At 44.1% G+C, this 24,216-nt stretch overlaps 1 protein-coding gene and 1 long non-coding RNA gene across 2 annotated transcripts; one reads left to right on the top strand and one right to left on the bottom strand.

The window, feature by feature from the left end:
- Window positions 1-752: 752 nt before the first annotated feature.
- Window positions 753-1,761, top strand: LOC110379030 (uncharacterized). The gene is made up of 2 exons (XR_002429694.3): window positions 753-1,207; window positions 1,618-1,761. It is a non-coding gene; the product is annotated as an uncharacterized LOC110379030 (long non-coding RNA).
- A 1,930-nt stretch (window positions 1,762-3,691) lies between these two features.
- On the bottom strand, window positions 3,692-12,320 carry LOC110379042 (eukaryotic translation initiation factor 4 gamma 2). Its single transcript, XM_064036702.1, is given in 10 exon segments — window positions 3,692-4,539; window positions 5,993-6,114; window positions 7,607-7,862; window positions 8,930-9,317; window positions 9,319-9,551; window positions 9,617-9,720; window positions 9,784-9,934; window positions 10,606-11,325; window positions 11,731-12,006; window positions 12,075-12,320. Coding segments are annotated over 9 exon segments (2,163 nt in total). The 5' UTR covers window positions 11,857-12,006; window positions 12,075-12,320; the 3' UTR covers window positions 3,692-4,476.
- Between the last annotated feature and the right edge of the window lie 11,896 nt (window positions 12,321-24,216).

Here is a 24,216-nt window from a genome sequence, read left to right as displayed (position 1 = left end):
TTCCGATTTGGGATTCCGTGACACTCGCCCACATGTTCCGGTTCTGACTATCCTAAACGCACGGAGAAAACTGAACGTCAGGTTTTTCCGTTCGAAAAAAAAAATTAAGAACGTGTGCGCTTTTGTGAACATTTTGTACGAAAAAAAAGCTCTAGGAGTCTAGGAGATATTGAAACCAGATATTTCAGTCGACTATATTTTGTATTGTTAGGAAGCTGTCTTTTTATACCATAACGCTGCAAAAAAATAATCAGTATTGACTACCCAAATCTAGGTAGTCGGTGAAAAACCCGAAGGGATTTATTTATGTATGGAATGAAATGTCTTATAGTTCCTAAACCCCCATTCAGAGTACGTCGCCATGATAAGAAGTGATCTATCAAATGAGGCACTTCTGATGAAACCAGGTTCAACTCCGAGTAACTGGTTAACAATCTTGAAGTTAATTGATTGTTAAGGATACTAAAATGTCGTATATTTCCAAAACCCCATACATTTGGAGTAAATCGTTATGATAATCATGATCAATCGAAGGATGCGCTTCCGAAAGTTTCAAGTCTGTTGGTGGGTAGGGACAAGGTAAATTCACAATTCGGCATTGTCCTTTAAATGTGAATCAGAATCATGTCAGTGTCTTATTTCTTCTTCCATTTTCTTCATGGAGATTGCATGGGGTTGCATGTCAACGAAGGTTGTATTCCATGTCGCTACAGAGCATTTCGGTTTCCGAATCTGAATATCTTATCCGAAAACCGAATGTGTGCGTCCAGTCGTAATACTCATAATCTGTGAGTCGCGTCGCGTCGTCGTATAGGAAAAATATTTGTCATGATAAATTAAAATGCAATTGGCAACTGGCAACATTCATGGAACGAAAAGTTCGACTGTCAAAATGAAGATTTGGCACAAAGGCTAAAACGCCATGCCATTAAAAATTAAAAAAAAAAAAAGTTCGACTGCTTGAAGGGTGGGTCTTTCTTTCTTCTATCTATGTATGCGAGCCATGAGATTACCAACAATCGACAACAGAATTATTAATTGAGAAATACATCCAAGTAATAGTTAAATAACCTATATAATAATACAATCATGTTCCGCTTACCCTATGGAGAAAGAGTTGACCCCATGGAAGAAAAGCGCCAAGCGCGTGAGAATACCATCAGTAGCGTGATTACTTTCGCTATACTTTGTGCCGCTATCAGAGTGGGTAAGTTTACTATCGAAGAATAGCCCCTAATACCATATCAGACGGTTGATATCCGAAATTTGTTTAAAATGTAGTCGGAAACTGTTCTTTTCTCTATGTTATTTCTTTTTTATGACAATCTAATGTTATAGGTTAGATCTTCAAATTTCTATGTACTTACGGGTTTCTAGAGTAAGTTGTAAATGTATTCCTATGTATTATTAATTTTGCTGTTTAAGTAACTTTAATCAGTCCTTTACCTTCAGTTGCCATGAGTTTTGATATGGTGAAAGCGATTAAAGCCTGTCTGAATCCTAGTGGTTACTAACTTTTTTGATGAATCCTAACAAGGTTGGTTATCTAAAGATTGGACTGTCAGCGCATCTTTGAAAGAATAGCTTTTCTGTTATACTATACAATCTTTTTCACAGCACCCATAATACTGGAACACAGTGGTCTTCAAGCTTAAGGATATACATAAGATACAAACCAAAAAATGCTGGAAGATTTAATCAGCAGGTAGCTGCATTGTTTATTATAGAAGATGTTTGTTTCAAATAAATTCATGTGAGCAATCCTGGTTATTTATTTACCCCAATGCTTACCACACTGCTGCTCTAAAACCCCCAGGGCTGAAAGCTGGCAAAATCCAGTTCTCTCTTCTCATCTATTTTCAAAAGTTTTTGATTCTCGTTCTACCTAATACATATAATATTATACAACATTTTGTAAAGAAAAAAAAAAGGGATAAACGCTAAGAAGAATTTTGTATAAATGCAAGTGCAGGGAGCATGGCTTTTTCAGCAATTGTAACTATTACTCGTATTAATACCTATGTAGGATTTTTAGTAGATTCAAGCTGAGAACAGGGTGTGATTTTTTTGTTAGTTTAAGAGTTACAAAGCAGCAACGAACAAGGGTCGGGCTGCGAAGCTTTCAGCAATGCATTTGCGATAATTTTGACAATAATTCACCTGCATGTCTCGTTTTACCTCAAGCAACAAATAAAAATTGCCCTTGAATTCTCAGAGCTTCCCTAATAAGGTCAGGACATATCTGATTACTAATGAACCACGGATAAATATTATGTGTAAAAAAAAAAAAAAACTAAAATATGGAGTATACAATAACAATACCTTGCATTATTAAACATTGTGAGAGGTACTACTATAATTTTAAAAATACTATTTAAATTTTTTTGAAAAATGTTTATTTTAACAAAAATGGATAGTTTATTCAATTTCCATTACATTAACTTTATTAAATTGGTTGCAATGACTGACGACTTGGTCTGAATATATAGCCTTAAACCAGACTATATTACTCTCAAAACAACCGAAGATTTTTTTTTCATTTTTTAGGGTACCTATCAAAGAAAGATATTAAACAAAATAGAAAAAAGAGTATCCAGTCTAAATATCGTAATTGAGAAAACACATTCTAGATCGAATATCGTGTAAATTAAAAATAGGTATTTACATAATAATCCGGGCCCTACTGATGACTATGGGACCATTTGGGAACTGGGTACTTATACCCAAAACAGTAGGTAAGTACCTACCTAATTAGATTTTTGTGCGCCTTGCGCGGGCGTCCAATACTTTGCTCCTATGCCCAGAGCACACCGCTGGAAGCGCGCCGGAGCGTATTTCCTTGAAATGCGCGGGCGGGCTGATTTGAGCGGCGCCAGGAGCCTTCGAGCGCAGAGGAGCGCAGCAACTCCGAGCGAGGCCATGTTACTTAGTGCTGATCGATACTTTGTACAGACAACTCGCTCTCGTTCATAATGGACGTGGACTGGAACATGATCATTATTGCTGTGCTTGCAGAAGAAAAAGGAAAACTGTAGGTTAATGAAATCTCGTGGCGGCCACTGAATAGCTTGTAATAGCAGCTCAGTACCAGAATCTTTACAAGGAGCGACTGCCTATCTGACCTCAACTCATGTACCCGGGCAACCCAATACCCATATACCCAATACACCTATGCTCGGGCCCTCCCCGTGAGTAGCGGCATACCCGTATGCCGTGAAACCAATAAATTGCTACACCACGATGACAAGTCAGAGAACAGTGTATGGTTGCAAAAAAAACGTGTTGTTTTAGTTTTATCATGACAAAACGCTCTGTGTACGAAACTCATTTGCAAAAATGACTACGCTTTTGTTTTTTCAGTACTGAAAAAAGAAAAAGCCACTAATGGACACACTCAGAAACATTTTAATGGTTACTTAAGCCGTTCCTTAGTGCAGAATTTCTATAAGAATCTGTCACTAAGGAGTGACTTAAGTAATCATTAAATGTCTCTGAGTCCTCATGTCTACAAATTTTGTAGACATGAGGAACCACGCCATTTCAATACGATTCAAATTATGTCCAAGCGATAAAAATATCTAAAGCTTGACAACCATTGCTTAGATGTGCGAGGTGTAAGTGTGAGATTTTGTAGGTTTGCTTCTTAAAATCACGTATTAATATTATTTCTTCATAAAATGAAACTCGTCTCTGTTTTTGTAATAAATTACACTGAAGTTTATTTTTCATCCTGAATACATATTGACCAATGTTACTGATTTTATGTTGCATTAGCATCATCATTTCACAACTTTATTACAACTCACTCAACATACATTTCTTATGCCTGACGGCTTTTTTTTAGTTTTATTTATCTAGTTACAAAATTCTAAAATTTGATAATACAATGAAATTTAAGCATTCTTACATTTATCACTAAGTCCATTTAGCATTGAAAATAAATGATCATCATGATATTATTAATAAAAATTGATTTAAATTTTTCGTATATATATATTTTTTACAATTTCAACTAAAACACGCTCACTGCAGAGAGGGGCAGATCGGGGTGCAATCATACGTCCAAACGAACACTATACATTGTATACATTTGTAAAAAGTATCAAAATCGAGTAAAAGGCCTACAAAAAATTATCTCGAGATACTAATATTCGTTTACGTAGTAACCTAAAAATTGTCCTATTTAACACTGGAACCGCCGACGGCGACACGAGCGCGCGGCGCGTCTAGCGTTAAAGGGTAACAAACGTAGGTAGTTCAACTATTTGGCTTAATTATATTTATATAATGAGATGAGCGCGAAATAAAAGCGGTGCGGCTCTCGAACCGAGCGGCCGAGCGACCGGCGGCCGAGTAGCCGGCGGCAGTCAGCCGGCGGCCGAGCGACCGGAGGCCGAGTAGCCGGCGGCAGTCAGCCGGCGGCAATCAGCCGGCGGCCGAGCGACCGGCGGCCGAGCGACCTGGCGACCGGGCCAGCTAGTCCTCCGCCTCCTCGTCCTCCGACTCCTGCTGCTGCAGCCACGTCAGCCACGTATTTACCTGCAAGTAAATGTAATGTATGACCAACCCGCCTGCACTCTCGCTACCTCATTTATTATAATTGTGAAAAAAAAAATGTTACAAAATCTACAGATAGCGCGCGAGTTGAATGCAGAGCTTAGGAATGCGGTATGATAGTTGACAAGGTTGGCACAGTACTACACTGCAGGCGCGTGAGGTGGGGCGTGCGGATGGCGGGGGGCTCTTTACCTCAGACCCCGACTGCATTCAACTCGCGCGCTATCTGTACCTATGGAGCTCCGGCCCTCTCTTTCTACTATACAAAAAATGGGGACAAATATTTAAAACAGTTTTCATAGATCAATTAAATTAATTTGGTTATTTTTGGTTGTAAAACACAAAAATATGCATTTGAGATTGCTACACACAACAAAAAACCATCATGTCGGTAAGGTCAAGGGTGCTGTTCACATAGACCGGTTCAGAGAGCGTCAGCGCGCATTTTTCTTTTCACACAGACCGGAATCGGCTCCGATCGGCCCCGATCGGCTGCGGGAGATGCAATCGGAGACAAACGTCTGCAAGACCGAGAAAAAAGTACGCGATCGGAGCCGGTCAGCTCCTCTTATTATTTAACACCCAGCGTCAGTCCTGGATTTATGATTAGGCTGTATAGGCCGCGGCCTAGGGGCGGCAGCTTCACAGAGGCAGCAGATTTCAGAAGATAAAAATCAAACACGTCCACTGGTTCTATCATAGTGTTTCATAAGTACTTGAAATAGAGGCGAGAGGGAATGGGATGATGCCGTCGCAGAACGAGAGAGAGCACAAATTAGCTTCAGGAAAGAACACCGGGGCACACTTAGGCGACGAATTGACGAAACTAAGGCAGTGGCGGCCAGTAGTTGCACATCACTAACCAAAAAAGATTGATCAATTTTCGAAATCTGTCCAGACGTCTTCCATGGTCTGGAGCGAGAGGGAACATGGTCTGGGACGCGTTGAATCCACAGCGGGAGGGGTCATTTCATCTCCCTTCAGCAAAAAGACCGCCCGTGCATGCTATGTAAACGCACCGAGCCTATGTATGAATTAGTGGCTCTACAATAAACTGTGTACACAATTAGTATACGGTGTTGACCAGTACGTTTATGTTACATTTTTGCATATTTATGCACATTTGGTAATGTCACCTGTATCAAGTGGTCTATGTGATGATGATTGATAGCAATCTTAAGAATTTGGGAATGCTCACCTGGGAAACTCTTTTGATGCTAGTAACATATTCATCATATCATACATTATTATTTCAGTCCTTAAAACCACGATTTCGCATAGCTACCAGTTTTTTATTGCAAAAGAGTTTATTTATAGTATTTTTAAGTTTGTTATATAAATATAGATTAGTATTTACTGACATGGGCCTTAATGCCTGAAATAAATAAAAATGTAATGACGTAAGGTGAGCCAGCTGGCTAGTAGAGCAGAGTACCTGGAACAGCGCCTCGCCCTTGCCGGGGTAGGCGTCGGTGACGTCCTCGCGCCAGCGCAGGAAGGCGTCCTCCTCGCACACCTCCAGGTTGTACAGGTACATGAACCAGCGCAGCAGCATGCCTGCAACATACGCCAGTCTCACCCACTACTGCCAAAACCAATCTTTGCTACTTATCGTTTAGGCTGTAATATGTTTAATAACTTATGAAGTAGTGACGTTTCTCTCAAATGGTCACGGCAGAGTGGTGTAACACTACTAACTTCTACACTATGGACTTTCGCTTTAGCTTTGAGAGAATTTTGTAACGTGAATCGAACTTAAAACCTAGTGCGATCAACTTATCAGCAATGTCATTTGCTATACATTTTCGAGCAAAACTATCGATGCATCCCGTACACTTGCCTTTCCGAACGCGATATAAAAAATCTAGATGAGATATACAAAAACTATTCATGTCATTTGAAGGTATGTTTCATAAACTTTATTTGTACACAGTTGATACTTCAATGAACTGGATGTTGTTGATAATATTGCCTCGTTTACACGAAAACCAGCATTTCTGATTTTGAATCTCAGTGGCATTGCATTGTGTCAAAAGCTAATCAATTTGTTGTTTATTCAGTAATTGGTTATTGTACTGATGTAGTGACGATTTACATTGAGTTTTATTGTTTTTACTCTGTGGTGGAATAGTAATATTCCATCTGAGTGCGCTAAGTTACAGCACTGATCTAGGCTGGATTAAGTCAGCGCGTCGTGGCCAATACGTCTTCACGTAAGACGATCAGCAGTAAGAAGAGTGTACCAGAGACAAAGGCTGAGAGCTTCAATAAACGATAACTTTCGGGAAGGAATAAGGCTACTTCAGAACGAGATGATCGATTGAAAGTGTCTACAAGTTTAAGAAATCTTCATCTCACTGATGTTGAAGTGCAACAGCAGCTTTATAAGCTTATAAGCTTGTTCGCGATGTAACCAACCCTTGCAAAATGACATATAATTTATTATACGACATTTAAATAAAATGTAACAGTGGGTAACACGAGCTTTCACAATCTATAAACATTTATATCATTTTATCATTATTTTTAAAAAATTATCGACCCGCGGCGAAGTGCCGGAAATAATGCCCAATAGAGACAACGAAATGCACCTACTACTCGATTACTGTGTTACACGTTTTTATGTATTTCGCTGCGCGTCGATGTCAGCATAAAACTAATACTACTATAATGTACGGCTTTGCTCGTACAGTTATTATAATTTCTGTAAAGTTTTAATTTTTTTGGAAGTAAACTTATTTGAAGCTCCTAAAACATCTGGGTTAGATACCAATGTTTTTTCTGATCTTAAAATCTAAGAAAATTCTATTAATTTGGTTATCCTGATTGTCCTCGTTTAGATCAGTTCATATTAGGTAAAAATCGCGAGGGCTATCACTTCAATGAAAATTTAAATTAAAATAACGGTAAGTTAAATATCGATAATACAATTTAAAAATAAGGGGCCATTTCACCTCTCTTCAGCTTTACGGGGTCGGGTACCATCGTAACACGTCGTATAGTTAGTATTTATAAAAATAGCATAGAGCAGTCGGCGGAGGCGCGGTACCTTTGGGGTAGCGGTGGTGGTGCGCGTGCACCTGCACGGCGTACACGGCGGCCAGCTGCAGGTGCGGCTGCCCCTCCAGCAGCGCCGTGAGCAGCGGCGCGTAGGCCTCCAGCAGCGCCTTCTCGCGCTCCAGCGCCGCCTTGTCCGCGCCGCCCGCGCCGCCCGCGCCCGCCGCGCCCGTCACGTGCTCCGCCACCAGCGCCACCAGCGTCGACACGAACGCCGCGTTCTGCCGCACCGACGGCTCCACGTTGGCCTGCCACCGGTAAGCGTCACCGTACTGTTATACGCTTTCATTTGTTCGCGTGTACGAATGTTTCATACTATCGCGCGAAACCTAATCGACAGATTTTCGTTAGTCTCTCTCGATGTTATGGATCGAATGCAACAAGGCAATGTAACAATTTTTTTTTTTTAATATTTATCATCTATCTAGCCTTTTCCCAACCGTGTTGGGGCCGGCTTCCAATCTCACCGGAGCTGAGTACCAATGTTTACAATTATGTATGTTAATATGTATGTTACCCTTGCAACCCAATACCCCTTGATAAAACTGGAGTCAAACTTACTGACTTTTCTGACTACCCATAACGGCTGCCAAGGATGTTAAATGACAGCCGGGACCTACAGACATGTATTATTTTTCCGATCCAATCACTCGATACGCCGTTATGATACAGCCCGTCCTATGTCGTGTCGGTTTTTGTCGAATCATCAAAGCTGATGCAGATAAGGACGTGAGTCAATATGGACGCGGCACTCGCTAAAAACTACAATATGCACATGTGCCGTACTCGCGTCCACAACTTGATACGGTACTTGATACGATACGCAGATACGATACGGTGATCGGATCGGGCAAATGATACATGTCTGGACCCGGCTTAACGTGCCATCCGAAACGCAATCATTGGTGTTCAAGATATACTTAGAAAGCACATAAAAACTTAGAAAAAATGCATTTGACCTACCTTGCCTAACCTGGAATTGAACCTACGCAAGTCATACTCGAGAGGTTGGTTTTTACCCACTAGACAACCACGACTTCGTATTTATTTTAATTTTAGAATATCGGTTTTTTAAAACCTCATCAGGTCATTAATTGTCAAGATGTTTTGTTGTCGTGTGTTGTTTATTGCCTTGTTTGTAATATATGATAGTTATAGTGGTGTCATTCTTTAAATTCACAATTTATTTACTTAATTTTAGAAGTCGTTTTTCTAAATTAAATATGATTATTACCCACACACTTGTGTAATTCTGACAACAAAAAGCATTTTCGCGTGAAGGTCTATACGCATACGAGAGGAGAGCGGACTGCACCTTGATCCAGCGGTAGAGCGCGTGCGGCGCCGGCTCGGCCGCCAGCTGGCGCTGCAGCTGCGCCGTGACCCGCAGCTGCGGCACCAGCGCCGCCAGCCCGCGCGCCTCCAGCGCCTCCAGCGCCGCCGCGGCCGGCGCCGGCCCGCCCGGCGCCACGTGCGCGCACACGTTCAGCTTGCTCTCGTCCACCAGCGCCGCCAGCCGCTCCGCGCCCAGCGCCTCGTGCAGCGCCTGCAGCACCTCCAGCAGCAGCGGCTGGTGCGCGCCCGCCTCGCACCACGCGCCCAGCTCCGCCAGCGCCAGCGCCTTCAGCTCCACGGCGGCCGCCAGCAGGCGCGGCAGCCGCGCGTGCGGGTGCTGCGCCAGCAGCCCGCGCAGCGCCTCGCCCGCGCCGCAGCGCCCGCACCACGCGCACGCAGCCGCGCAGCGCCGCCGTGTCGCCGCGCGGGCCCGCCAGCGCGTGCTCCAGCACGGCGGCGATGCAGCGCCGCACCACCTTGTCGGCCGGCTGCAGCTCGCGCAGGCGCCGCAGCGCCGGCCCGGGCTCGCCGTCGCCGTCGTCGTCGGCGGCGGCCGTGGCGGCCTCCACGGCCAGGCGGCAGGCCTCCTCCTTGTTGGGCGCCTGCGGACGGACGGCGGTCAGTGGGAGTCGGTGCGGGGCTCGCGGCGCATTTCGCGAGGACTCACCTTATCCTTCTTAGGCTTGTCCTTCTTGTCGGCGGCCGGTTTGATAGTGATGGCGGGCTCCTTGAGCAGCGGCGGCGTGCTGGCGAACGCCGGCGTCAGCACGTCTGCGGACAGAGGGCGGGTGAGCGCGGGCGGGCAGGCGGCGGCGCGGGCGGGGCGGTACTCACTCTGCTGCACGGGCGCGAGCGGCAGCTGCGGCTGCGGCTTGGACAGCTTGTTGGCGGTGAACATGAGCGAGTTGGCGGCGGGCCGCATCTGCACGTCGTGCAGCGCGCCCGCCGTGTACACGCGCGCCTTGTTGGAGCGCGACGACCCGTCCTGTCCACAACTCTTATATTTAGTGTCCGACCATCATCATCTCCCGAGCCTTTTCCTATGTCGGGGTCGGCTTCCAGTCTAACCGGATTCGCCTATCTGACGATACCCCTTGGTTAGACTGGTGTCAGACTTACTATCCGTAACGACTGCCAAGGATGTTCAATGACAACCGGAATCTACAGTTTAACATGCCATCCGAAACACAGTCCTTGGTGTCCAAGATATACTTGAGAAAGTATAGTTATCGGCACGAATCCTGCGCTCTGACCTACATCTGCGCAGAAGTGATTTATTAGCAAAGAACCAATCCCGAGTGACGGCTATGACGCGATGCACTGCGGGCCAATCACCGCTTTAGCCCGCCCCCACGCCTCACTTCATACCATAAAAGGGACCCAATAAATTACTTCTGCGCAGGTGAAGGTCAGAGCTCAAGATTCGTGCCGATAACTATACATACAAACTTAGAAAAGTTACATTGGTACTTGCCTGACTCGGAATCGAACCCTCGCACTCACACTTAAGAGGTTGGTTCTTTATCCGCTAGACCGAAAGTCGAATTTTAGCTTTATATCTTAGTAATTTTATTCAATATTGTTAACAAGCCCATACCGGCCTATGCTACTCGGGAACTAGACTAACCGATGTGGAGGAGCTCAGGGCACACGTACCTTAGAGCCGTTCCCCTGGTGCTGGTGCGCGGTCTGCGAGTGCTTGCTGTAGTGCAGCGGCGGCTGGCGCGGGTAGTAGCCGGGCGCCGAGCGCTGGCGGAAGGCGTCGCGCGGCGCGAAGCCGTTGCCGAACAGCTTGTCGGGCGGCGGCACCAGCGCGGCGGCGGGCTGCAGGCTGAGGCCGGCCAGCACGTCGTCCAGCGGGCGCGAGCGCAGGCCGCCGCGGAACAGCGAGTCGCGCTCGCGCTCGCGGTCGCGCTCGCGCTCGCGCCGCCCCACGTGCTCGTCGTCGGGCCGCAGCTGGTGCATGGGCACGGGCCCCTCGGCCGTGACGGCGGCGCGCGGCACCCAGCCGCCGCGGCGCAGCTCCACGGTGTCGCGCAGCATGAAGCGGATGCGCGGCGCCAGGTCGCGCGACGCCGACAGCGTCTCGATGCGCGCGAAGTACTGGTCCATGAGGCCGCGGCCGCGCTCGGAGTCCAGCACGCGGCCGCACGTGCGCACGAGCTGCGCGAGGCACTCGAGGTCCTCGTGGTGCTCGGCGGCCGCGCGCCGCGCCAGCAGGTTCTGGATGCATCGGTGTAGGATGGACTCCGCTAGAATCTCCAATTTACCGAGTTCCCCGATGAACTTGATATTGCCCAGCATTTTGCATTTCGCAAGATGTCTCTTTTCTTCTTCTTCGGGCAGCAGCGCCTTGTCCTCGAACGCGGCGAACGCCTGAAGTAAGCATAAGTTATGGTCGATTGCTTGAAATGTAATCCTTATTTTTTACTGAGCTGTATTATTTAAAAGTCCTGTATAAATATACATAAACCGGAAAAAAATTGTTTGTTTAAATCAAATAGGCTCCAGAACTACTGAATCGCTTAGAATAATTACTTCACTGTCATGATACAATACCTGTGTTGAACGGGAGCTATATTTTATCCAGGTATTCAGAAGTTTCCCCGTTTGAAACCGCGTGTGTGTTTGTATCCTCAAGGCTATTATTGGATTGATTTGTCAAAAAATATTTCTCTTTAGGAAAATATACATATAGCCACATAGGCTAACTAGTTTCCCAACAGAAGTAGGCTGTTAAGAGCGCGGTTAAACAGCTTATTTATAAGAGCAGAGTGGTACCTGTGCACGGTTTTCGAACTCGGTACGGCATTTGTTCAACAGCAACAGCTTAAATGTGCAAGGCTGACCGGGCGGCTCAAAGTTTGGTGCCTCCTCGCTTAGTCTTTTGCACAGCTGTGCATACATCGACGAGTACTTGGGCTCATCGAGAGCCTTCTCAAATATGAGAAGGATCACGCCCTTGAGCACCTTGTCGGAGTCGAGCTCCAAACCGAGCAGGTCATCGCTCAGCTTCTGGAACTTCTCCGGCGTGAGCTTGTTCAGGATACCTCGGACCTGCGGACAGAGAGCGGCGCGTGAGAGCAGAGCGCGGGCGGCGCGGGGCGGGGGCGGGCGGCACTCACCTTACGGAATATGATGTCGTGTTTGGCATCTCCGTCGGGCACCTCGTGGTGGCGCAGGGAGGAGGGCGGGACCCAGCGTCGCCTCGGCGGGGGGACGGGCGTCCGCCCCGAGGCGCGCGGCGCGGGCCCCGGCTGCCGCGCGCTGTCCGTCTTGCCGCCGGTGCTGTCTCCCGCGCACTGCCGCGCTCTGCTGCCGCGCGACTGTCCGCGCGTCTGTGCCGCTTGTGCTACGCCTCGCGACCGGCCCTGCCGAACATACTACCGATAAATATCTTGACGTAACACATAAACTGGAACAAATTATTTGGAAAATGAAAATATTGTACTAGACTTTAAAAAAGATATTGTTCGTGTAAACTGAATGACGACTCGGAACACTCAGTCTTTGCGCAGAGACCGTGCTCAGGGTAGAACTGCGGGAGGAGTACGCGCACCTCCACTTGAAAGATAGTAGAAGGCCGTCAATAAGTTTAGCGAGAATTATACGAACCTATATCCTTAATTCGTATGGGTTTAATATGGTAAAAAGTTCGTTCCATTACACCGCATATTACATTTGTTGTTGTATGGTACTAAATTAACATAGAATTCAAGAGATGCAGGGGCATGAGTCATGTTGTCAGCTAGATTTTGGGCATGAACGTGGATGGATATGGGCTGAAAGAGAACGACCAAAGACACTATGGAATGGATAGATTTTTTGAAAGGCGATAAGGTTAGAAAGAATGTTACTTGTAGGCAGATAGAAGATTATGGTATGAAAGAAACATGTTGGGCCGACCCCAAATGAAATTGGGATAAGAGCGGGAGTACAAGTACTCATTAAAAAGCCGGCCAAGTGCGAGTCGGACTCGACACGAAAGCTTCCGTACCATTATTTATAAAACCGTATCTACCTGTTGTTGTTATCAATATCGAGCAAAAAAAAACACGTTTGTTGTATGGGTCCCTCAAAATATTTATTTTATTCTAGTTTTCAGTATTTGTTGTTACAGCGGCAACAGACATCGAGAGTAGTATATCGTAGTATAGAGTTTCATTCAACTGCGAAAACAAAAAAGCCGTGCTTTGATGACACATGATTAAGGGTAGTAAGGTAAGGAGTGATGTGTAAATCTAGACGTGTCTTGTAGAGGTATAGGCGTGGGGGGGAGGTGTCTGGCTGGATGTGGGCAGGTGAGACGCAGCGGTCGTCGGCCGCGCCCGCGCCGGCCGTAGACCCCGCCGCCGCGTCCTCGCCGCCTCCAGCGTCCTGGCCGACCGGCCTGACCGGTCACGGACCACGCATTTTCAATATCAAAGATTTTCCTTTGAGTTTAAGACTCGAGTGTGTCACTGTAGGCATTATTATGAGATAGTAAACGGCGTACACAGAGGATCGAGCTACGTGGCGACGGCGGTCGATAGCGTCGCGGCGCGAGGTCAACGACCGTCGGAACCTTGGCGCTGCCGCTGCAAGGTCGCGGTGCCGCGTGCCAGCTGTCGCCCTCTACAGATGAGACGCGCCTTCTCGGTTTTCCTTTTACCCGTATTCATTAAATCGTGTAGTTTTCGCAAACATATATTGAGGTATGTTTTTGGGGTTCCGTACCCAAAGGGTAAAACGGGACCCTATTGTCTTCGCTCCTCTGTCCGTCCGTCTGTCACCTGGCTGTATCTCATGAACCGTGATAGTTAGAGAGTTGAAATTTTCACAGATGATGTACCTATTTCTGTTGCCGTTATAACAACAAATACTGAAAACTAGAATACAATAAATATCTTTCCCATTCAACAAACGTAGTTTTTTTGCTCATTTTCTAAATAATGGTACGGAACCCTTCGTATGCGATTCCGACTCGCACTTGGCCGGTTTTTTTGTATTTGTGTAGATATGTGTTACAGGCAACGTTATTAACTAGACATTATTAATAAGGACCGGCCACTATTACTAATGCCCCACGGCCCGTGGTCCACGAAATAAGTCAGTGTTTCAGATAGTTAAAAGTTCTTTTCGATCGACGATGTTCCAAAACTTGATATTACTCTTTGAGAATGTGCTGTGCAGTGTATAGCCAACCTCTCTTTGACCGTACTTTACATTTTATAGTTACCTATATTAAAAAATATTTAATTTACTTAAAGATATTCAAAATTTCGAAGAAAAAACGCAATGCGTGCGAACAAATGGCACGTACTAACCTCTACATCTAAGTTCATTCACCTCTGTATTTCGTAGATGCGCTTCGCAGTGTAATGCTGACGCAAATGAAATCAATAAAGCATGAGACAATTCGAGTCAAAGAAATGAAATCAAAGCTGTTCTGCGTTTGCGAAGATTAAACAAAACTTTGAATATGAGGGTGTTTACAAGGAGCACGAGCGTCTACAGTGACCGAGTGATGAGCGACAGTTGTGTCGTCGGCAGCCCCTGGCGGGCGAGCTGCGCCACCGGCGTCCCGGCCCGGTCAATGACCCGCGCTGCAGCTCGCGAGCCGCACCCCCGCGCCCTTTCACGCTCACCCTTGTGAGCCCTTGCCGCCCTTTACGTGTGCTTTACCTACAGTAATGTCTACTAACAATCAAGTTTACTAAAGGTCATTTATATTTTAGTGAGAGACTTCAAAAACATTTTAAATCATTAATAGACGAGAACAATAATTATGTTTATTCATTTTATGACGAATTCTTCTCTTTAACGGGGGAATTAGGTTTGGTGTATGAAGTTTATTCTGATTTTTAGTTACCAAAACACGATTGTTCGTTGACATTGTACCTATAGTTAAGGGTTCTTGACTTTACACTAAAGAACTTCAGCCAGAACAGCAAGCAGCCATTCAGAAAGTCTGACAACCATGAGTATTATCAAGGGGTTGTCTAACCGGATGCCGCCGAACAGATGTTTGAGTTTTTGTAGTAAAGCTGTATTGTTTTACGCCCATATTTTCGCCAATTTGAGACATCTTGGTGTGGTAAATTTATGAACCAACGGATACCCACCAAAGATTCTAATGGACTTACTACAAAAACTTAAACATCTGTGGAACACTATTGTCTAAAAAAAGTGTGGTTGCAAAACGGACTTTATTTCAACAACATAACCTGTCATTCTTTTAGACAAGTGTTCAACAGACGTTTAAAAGTATTTGTGGTACAACTTTAAATGTTTAGACCAATCACAAAAAAGATTTGAAATTGACGCTTCCGTAGGATACGACAAATACACACTGCCCTCTGAGTGTCTTGGACGATATTGACAGTGGTGATGCTTGAGGAGTAGGAATTCGTCACGTATGCAACCAATGACAGCGCACAAGGCGGTTGGTTATTGCTTACTTATTTTACCCGCGAGTTCGGGAAGTTTATCGATTTACGAAAATATGGGCATACAATTTCATCATCATCATCATCATCTCAGCCATAGGACGTCCACTGCAGAACATATGCCTCCCCCTTAGATCTCCACAGATACCTGTTGAAGGCGACCTGCATCCAGCGTCTTCCGGCGACCTTTATAAGTTCGTGTAGAAGACCTTGTTGGTGGACGTCCTACGCTGCGCTTGCTAGTCCGTGGTCTCCACTCCAGCACTTTTCGACCCCATCGGCTATCTGCTCTGCGAGCAATATGGCCTGCCCATTTGCCACTTCAACTTGTTAATCCGGTGGGCTATATCGGTGACTTTAGTTCGTCTACGGATCTCCTCATTTCGTATTCGATCACGTAGAGAAACACCGAGCATAGCCCTCTCCATAGCTCGTTGAGCGACTTTGAGTTTTGCGATGAGGCCGATAGTGAGAGACCAGCACACATTGGTTGAAGGCACTGAGGTATTTCGGACGAATACAATTTACACACATTTAATACAATTTATCTCCATAGAGTGCTACTAGTTTTCCTAGGTTTATTATTATTTACATAAATTAGAAAGCAATCTTAAAATGGTGCTTTTCTTTAACTGACAGGAATTACTGTTGTATTCTATCCTCGATACAAAGTATGGCGTGCCAGCGTTCTTTGCAAATAATTTTATTAAATAATTACATATTTAAAATATTAAAAATTTTGGTTAGTAAAAAAAGGGAAATTATAAGTGTAGCCACAAAATTATTTATTGGACACATGATTAAACTTCTAATTTTATAACTAAGCAACGGGAAAATGACATAGCCTCTAATAAACTAATTAGTCTTTTTTACAACGCCAACTAAATATTCTATAGAAAGCTTCAAGTAAAGATCATCAATTATTGTGACTTGTCCTTCTTATTTATACATTGTCATCTAATTTACTAACTCGGCCTCGTTTTTAGTATATTGCCATTTATAACCTTCAATTGAAAAACATTGTATTAAAAATTGAAGTTAGTGACGAAAACGAATCGCTGCAAAACCAACTCCACGTAGTCTTGTCTGCCCTACCCCTAGAGTGCAATTCAAAACCGCGTAGGCGCGGAGGGGCGAGACGGCCTGCGACGATAAGCTCGCATGGGACCGTCGGAGCCCCCCAGCACCGGAGCCGTGACAGAAGCGATGCTTACTGCATATTGCTTGCTTATACATATTTTAAACGTACCGAGTTAAGAAATTAGAAGCTAATTAAATATATTTTATGATGTCATTTAATAGATTTCAGACGCTTACTGTTAGAATGCATGCTACATATTTAGATGCTAAAAAATAACCATCATGCCGAGTTGTATTTAGAGTGGTTTACTTAGAAGATAACTAGTGGCTAAGATAGTATTATTTAGATGCTTGTTAATTGTGGCTGACTTAGTAATTTAGAAGGCAACATACATTTTTGGGGGCGAATAATGATATTAAAAAGAAGCCTGTTTAATTAGCACCCGTAAAAAAATGCTATCAGGGTAGGAGGGAATGGCAACGCCGTGACAGGAGGCACGACCTAGTTCGGCATCGGCGTTCGATGGAGCGCCGTCCCTAGTGGCGCGGCCGGCGCCTGTGTGCCACTTGGCTACCATTGACCCAGATTCGCGAGGCGGCCGCGCGCGCGCGCACACCGCCTGTGCACAAAAACCACCACGCGAAGGCCCCGGCCTGACCCGGTGCCACCTACCTGACCTACTAAACCTTCCCGCCTGCCCAATAACGTCATATCGCCTCATTGCAAATTTATTGATTCATGCACCAAATAGTCACTCTTTCCCAAATCGCTTCAAGAGTACGTATACAACATTCCATTTTACTAAAATCATCCATAATTACTTTTTGGTGTAACTTAGTACATATTATTTCAATGGTGAATGGTACTATCTGATTCTCGTTACTTCAGCCGCGTCCTGAAGAAAATAGTTACTTAGCGCGCTTAAAAAAAGTAGGTAGAAACTACATCAACACTCTTTTCATACACAATAAAGTTGAATGCTATAAATGTAAATACCTATTTAGGAGATTAAGTTAGTATATTGCAGGATTATCCAAGCACTTGCATTTTCTCACAGTTTCACTCGCTTCCCGTGGGAACTACTACTCGTACCGGATAAAATATAGCCTATGTTATTCGGGGAGAGTGTAGCTTTCCAAAGGCGAAACAAATATCCAAAAAATGATTCTTTTATACTAGGTACATTACTTAGTAAACTATCTACAGATACACTTGTCCAAGATCCGAGCTGTGTATGTCATGCATAGCTCACCTATTTATGTATATTTTTACTTGGAATTTACGGATGCACCAAATGACACTACATTGTGCTATGCTACTCTAACTATGGATTACAATAACTTGGTGATTGGAGATAGTCGAGTATTTTCTCATATAAATTGTGAAATTCAATCAATCTCTTATCGAAAAGCAATGGATGGATTGGTTATTGTAACACGCAATTAGTGAGTACTGTGACTTGGAAACTAAATAAAACATTTTAGAATATTGGGTTTGACGCATTTGGCGCACTTCTCAAATGGCACACTTCGCAACTGGTGCTCTTCTCAAATTGTGAACTTCGCAAAAGGGGCACTTTTGAAGTTGAGTGGAGGTATGGATTTTTTTCGGGAACTATATTTTTTGTCACCAAAATTTATATTTGTCATCAAGTTGTATCACCTAATAAATAGATCTATCGCCACGAAATATTTTCGTTCTCAGATAAACAAAGAGTGTTCCCAGGTATGAATTACCAAATTATTGTTAATATAATGTGTAAAATATGAGATGGATTACCAATAAAATTGTAGTGCATTTTATAAATATAAATTTCGTTCTTGTAATAACCAAACTACTAGTGTATTAACTTAGGGCCGCCGTACACGGACTGCTCGAGCAGTTAGCGGCTGAATGAAATACACGGACCGCTCGAGCGGTCGGCGTCGACTGCTTGAGCTGTCGGTTGTTGACTGCTCGAGCTACGACCCAACTGCTCGAGCAGTCAAATGAGAAAACAGACGCCGCGAGGCCGCAAAGGGCGCGGGGGAGAGGGAAGTCGGAGAGCTGTCGACTGCTCTAGCGCAGTCAACGGCTCGAGCAGTCGGTGTATGCCTCGCAACCGCTCGCGAGCGGTCGACGGCACGATGGAATTTCATCATGCAGTTGACGGCTTGAAGCGGTCGCGACTGCTCGAGCAGTCGTGTGTACGGCAGTGAATGAATGACTATAGTTCACTGCGCGGTCGCGGCTTTAAGCAGTCGGTCTCAACTGCTTGAAGCAGTCCGTGTACGGCGGCTCTAAAAGTGGATATTTTTATCTTCAGCATAACCACGTTTTTCACATTCATGTCTCGATTCGAATTGAAGATACATTGGATTAAGTAATAAAAATAAAAGATAAATATATGATATTTAAACTTATATGACTTAAAAATAAAAGACAAAAGCTAGTCATCCAACATTTTTTATTTACATTGTGATCATAATAAATATTTAGGTTTGAACCAACATGTTTTACCATCACTGGTGTACAAATATAAAAAGGAAAGAAAACCTATGAGTAATGTTTGGTGAAAAAATACGAAGACATCGTGACATAGTTTTACAATCTAACAAAATTACATCTGGATTTCCGATGTAAAATATTTTATAAACTCCACGGCGAGCTGGACAGCTCCAAGCTGCTGTATACTGGCCGGCGAGGCCTGTGCCGAGATGCCGCTGTTATACGCGGTGCGGCGGCGCGGCCCCTGACAGCGCCAAAGCGACGCCGTCAATTTGACTTTTTTTGTGTGATTTTGGTTTTATTTTTCTTGTAATATTAGTGTTTTTAGTGTTTTTAGCCTATAAGTGTAAATAAAACGAGCCGCAGCACACAGATGCGCAGCGGGAATGATATGGATTACAGTGCATGTCAATCTTCTGGATCACTGGATGCCCTAGAGAGATGCCCCCTGTGCCTCCAAGCTCGTTTCTTCAGAGGTAAGCGAGGCTTGAGCGTGCACATTGGGAAGATCCACAAATCCCAATGCGCAGGCTCGGCTAATGCGACCGCTACAAACCCGACACCAACCACCGATCCTTTCTGGCAAAAACTATCTAAATTAAAAAACTCAACTCCGGTATTAAAGCGGGTTCCCCGTGGAGCCCGGCCCCTGGTTGCTCAACACTTGGCAGGTTGTGTTCGCCTGGCTGCACGGGAGAACTCGCAACGTGCTTGGGAGCAATTGCTCACCTTCCCATATAGAGTTTTACACGTTCAGAAAAATTTGGCAAACAAAAAGTCCTTGACAAAACAAATTAAAGACAACTGCGTAAGTTTAGGCCATGAAGATTTCGATACCAAATTACCGACCCAAAGAATTTCTAATATACCCCGCCTAGTGGAATCAAAGCTAGGCGAGGGTGACATTCGGGGGGCTGCTAGAATTCTCTTTAGCAGTGATGTGGTGGCTCCGTGTTCTCCAGACACGCTCTCCGCTCTGGAGAGTAAACACCCAGCCCCAGCAGATGGCCTCTCTTTTCCCGACCCTCCTGATTCAGACGCACATACCCTCACAATTTCAGGTCGACACCTGGTCACAGCCATAGGCTCCTTCAGGAGCGGCTCCTCAGGCGGCCTCGATGGCTTGAGTCCGCAACACCTGAAGGATCTCACCTGCCCAAGCGCCGGGGAAGCAGGTGAGTCGCTCTTGAAGGAGCTTACGGCCCTGACCAACCTTATGCTCTCCGGCAGGTGGACGAAACCGTCATAGACGTTTTGTATGGAGCAAACCTCTGTGCTTTGCGCAAGAAGGATGGCGGTATTCGTCCAATTGCCGTGGGGACCACTTATCGTCGTATGGCAGCCAAAATCTGCTGTAAATTTTATAGTGAGGACGTTTCGGAAAAATTTCAGCCCCTGCAGCTAGGTTATGGCTCGAAAGGGGGCTGCGAGGCTGCCGTACACGCCCTGTCGACCTACCTAAATTATGGGAACGGAGATGTCATCTTGAAGGTTGACATTAAGAACGCATTCAACTCGGTGAACAGGGACACCTTGCTGGCAGAAGCCAAAAAAGAAATACCCCAAATTTTTAGTTTCCTCTGGCAGTGCTATAGACATCCAACCAAATTACTTTATCGGGACAACCTATTAGAATCCGCTGTTGGCTGTCAACAAGGTGATCCCCTCGGGCCTGTGATCTTTAGTTTGGCAATTAACCCAATAATTCGGCAACTAAATTCTGAATTTAACGTCTGGTATCTCGACGATGGGACCCTGGGAGGCAACAGAGATACCGTACTTAATGATTTCATTTTCCTAAGAGACAAACTCCATAACATTGGCCTTGACCTAAACATTTCCAAATGCGAACTATTTATATCTGACACAACCGACAGACAGACGACACTCCAAAATTTTAACGCAGTAGCCGATGGCATAAAAATAATAGACAAAGTTCTCTTTGCCTCCTGGGGTCACCAGTACTAGAAGAGTCATTTTCGGATTTTATTGAGAACAAAATTCAAAATTTCAATGATATTTCGGAAAGGTTATTCAAAATTAATATACATTCAGCCATCACCATCCTACGATACTGCTGCTTTGGCCCCAAATTAACCTACATCTTGCGTGCTTCTCATTTATGGAAGCACATCAACCTTTTGGATCAAATTGATAAAATAATTCGACACACACTTTCATCAATTTTAAATGTGGCCTTGGACGACAAAGCTTGGTCTCAAGCTACACTTCCCATCCGTATGGGAGGGCTTGGCGTCCGCAAAATTTCCAGTATTAGTTTACCGGCATTTATTTCCTCCGTCCATGGCACTGACAAATTGATCAGGAAAATCCTACCTATTACACTGATCAATTTTGAGGTGCCATGCCTGGCGGAGGCTATTAATGCCTGGAAAGTCACATGCCCGAATACCGATCTACCCGCCAACCCATCCTCCCAGAGACAGTGGGATGAGCCACTCTGCAGAGTAATACGGAAAAATCTCATTGATACGTCAATTACTTCTGCGGAGCGAGCACGCCTACTGGCTGTGGGTGAATGGGAGTCAGGTCTTTGGCTTCACGCATTTCCGTCGGCAAACATAGGCACCATGTTTGACGACACCACTTCAGACTCGCTGTCTGCCTGCGTCTGGGTGCTTCGTGCTGCACTCCTCACCGCTGCCACTGCGGGGAAGCTGTCAACAGCCTCGGTCACCACGGCCTGTCGTGCAGTCGGAGTGCGGGCCGCATACCACGACATGCGAATATCAACGACGTGATCCGTCGGGCTCTTGTTGCCGTCGGCGTGCCAGCCGTACTTGAACCAAATGGTTTGGCACGCGACGATGGCAAGAGACCAGACGGCATGTCGCTATTTCCGTGGAAGATGGGTAGGACTTTAGTGTGGGACGCGACCTGCGTCGACACTCTTGCGCCATCCCATCTTCCTAGAACTGCGTGTTGTGTCGGCTCCGCCGCTTCACAAGCAGAGGACCTCAAACGGCGCAAATATAGTAGCCTTATCGGGAATTACATGTTTGAGCCGTTTGGGGTTGAAACTCTCGGGCCGTGGGGTCCGAGTGCTCACGCGCTTGCAAAGGAAATTTCTAAGCGCCTTGTTGACACTTCTCGTGACCCAAGGGCTGGCTTTTATTTCGCACAGAGGTTGAGCATTGCCATCCAACGTGGCAATGCCGCCAGCCTTCTGGGTACATTACCCGGTGACAGCGATGAGGAGCAATTTTTTGATGCTATGTATTAGTTTTAAGTTGTGTATATAAGTTTATTTTTAGTTTTTATTACTTAATCTTGTAATAATAGTTTTATTATTGAAATAATAGCTTGGTGCTCAAAATGGTAGATCTGTCACCAAATAAATCGATTAATCGATCCCTGACTGCGACTCCTTTTTATTTGTTATTTTGTCACCAATACAGTAGTTACATTTTATTTCGTTCACAAATGTATTCAAATAATGTATTCGTTACCAATTTAATACACCAGTTTATAATTTTAATGAAAATATGTTCAAAGGGAAGAGGAAGGGAAGGGAGACAAATTGGCGCGCTTTCGGGCCTCAACCGAATGGGTTGTAGGTTGGTTGTAGGTACGATCATACGATGCGCGGAAAATCATGGAAAATGCAACTGCCCTGCGTTTTACAAAAATTATATGTGCAGGCATATTATCGGATTAGCCATAGGCGTAAAGCTGGCCAACCCTCCACCAGAAGCAAAAAATTTACTTATCGGCCAGAAAAGAAAAAGGGGGCGCCCTTCAAAATCCAAACCAGCGCTGATTATAATTCAGTGATTGTTATTTTTAACAATAAATATTGATTATTTTGACTTTAATTAAGTGTTTTATTTACGATTCAGCTAGAAAGTTAATTAAAATATATTTATACTACCTGTGGAAATTAAGACCCTTGGGGGAGGCACATGGCCAGTTAAGTAGTAGACTTTTTTGGCTGAAAGGATGATGTCGACCACTCTACATTTCTAGACCTTCATGAAATTTTCTAGTGATATAATATATGATTTATTGGTGATCTCTTTAAATTAGTTTGCTTAAAAACTTTTAGGACAAACCTATTATAATACATACAAAACCATTTATTTGGTACTTGACCCCATATCTCCATGATTTTCGGTAATTTATTGTGGAATTGATTTTATATTGTTTGGTGACTACATTTTGGTGACAAATCTACTATTTTGAGGGCAAACCCTATTATTTAAGAAACACAAAATGAATTAAATTGGTGACAGCTTAAATCATACCCATTTTTTTCTAAAAATGATAGATTTTTTTTGTGTCGGTAATTTTCTAAAAAATACAATCAAGAAATACCTTAAAGTAGGTACACGCTTACTTAAACTTAAACAATTTTAAAAAATAATATAAGAAGTCATACGAAAATAAGAAAAAGATATATAGTATTTTGAGACAATTAACCACGCAAAAAAATATTTCATTTTTAGAAAAAAAAAAACAAAACCTCCACTCAACTTAAAAAGTGCCATTCACAATTTGAGAAGAGCACCAGTTGCGAAGTGTGCCATTTGAGCATGGTGTACAAGTTGAGATGTGCATCAAATGCACCATACCCAAAATATTGAAACATTCAGTCATGAAGTCTTTTTAAACTGAAAAAACAAATAGAGGCCAGGTTCTTATTAAAAAGTTGTAGCAATACATACATAAACCTCATATTGTGCAAAATATAGTTTATGTTTACAATGTTGTAAATAATTAGAGGAATGGAAGCATAAAACATTATTGTGCTATCCCCAAATATGTATATTGTAAACAGGGTAAGAAGATGATATAAAATTAATCAAGATTTAGCACATATCATTAAATTGCTGTTGTTATGCTTTACAAGTTAGTTTCTGTCTGTCTATACAAGCCTTAGAAACACAAGCGCACAAACTCTTAAAAACAGATATTATGCAGGTAGAAATTAGGCCTAAGTAGGCCTACAACCTATTGTATATTATGAAAATCAAAACATTCAATTCACTATTGATGCAATGTTTAATTTGTAATCATAAATATTATTTACTCAACTCAAAGTGGATCCATTTAAGTAAAATTTGCATTTAAACAAACAGGAGCCTGTTTACCGTTTATTAGAGTTCAGAAAGTAGTTGCTTCAGGACATTGTTTAGCTGGCAAACTGCATTTTACACAAGTGTGTAACCAGTTCTGATAACTATAAATATTATTTATCTGGAATGAAATTTATGGAATGAAACCTGAACTATTCAATCTCAACATTGTTCA

This window comes from Helicoverpa armigera, chromosome 10 (assembly GCF_030705265.1).
Source record: "Helicoverpa armigera isolate CAAS_96S chromosome 10, ASM3070526v1, whole genome shotgun sequence".
NCBI lineage: Eukaryota > Metazoa > Arthropoda > Insecta > Lepidoptera > Noctuidae > Helicoverpa > Helicoverpa armigera.
This window is presented reverse-complemented; position numbering and strand designations above follow the sequence as displayed.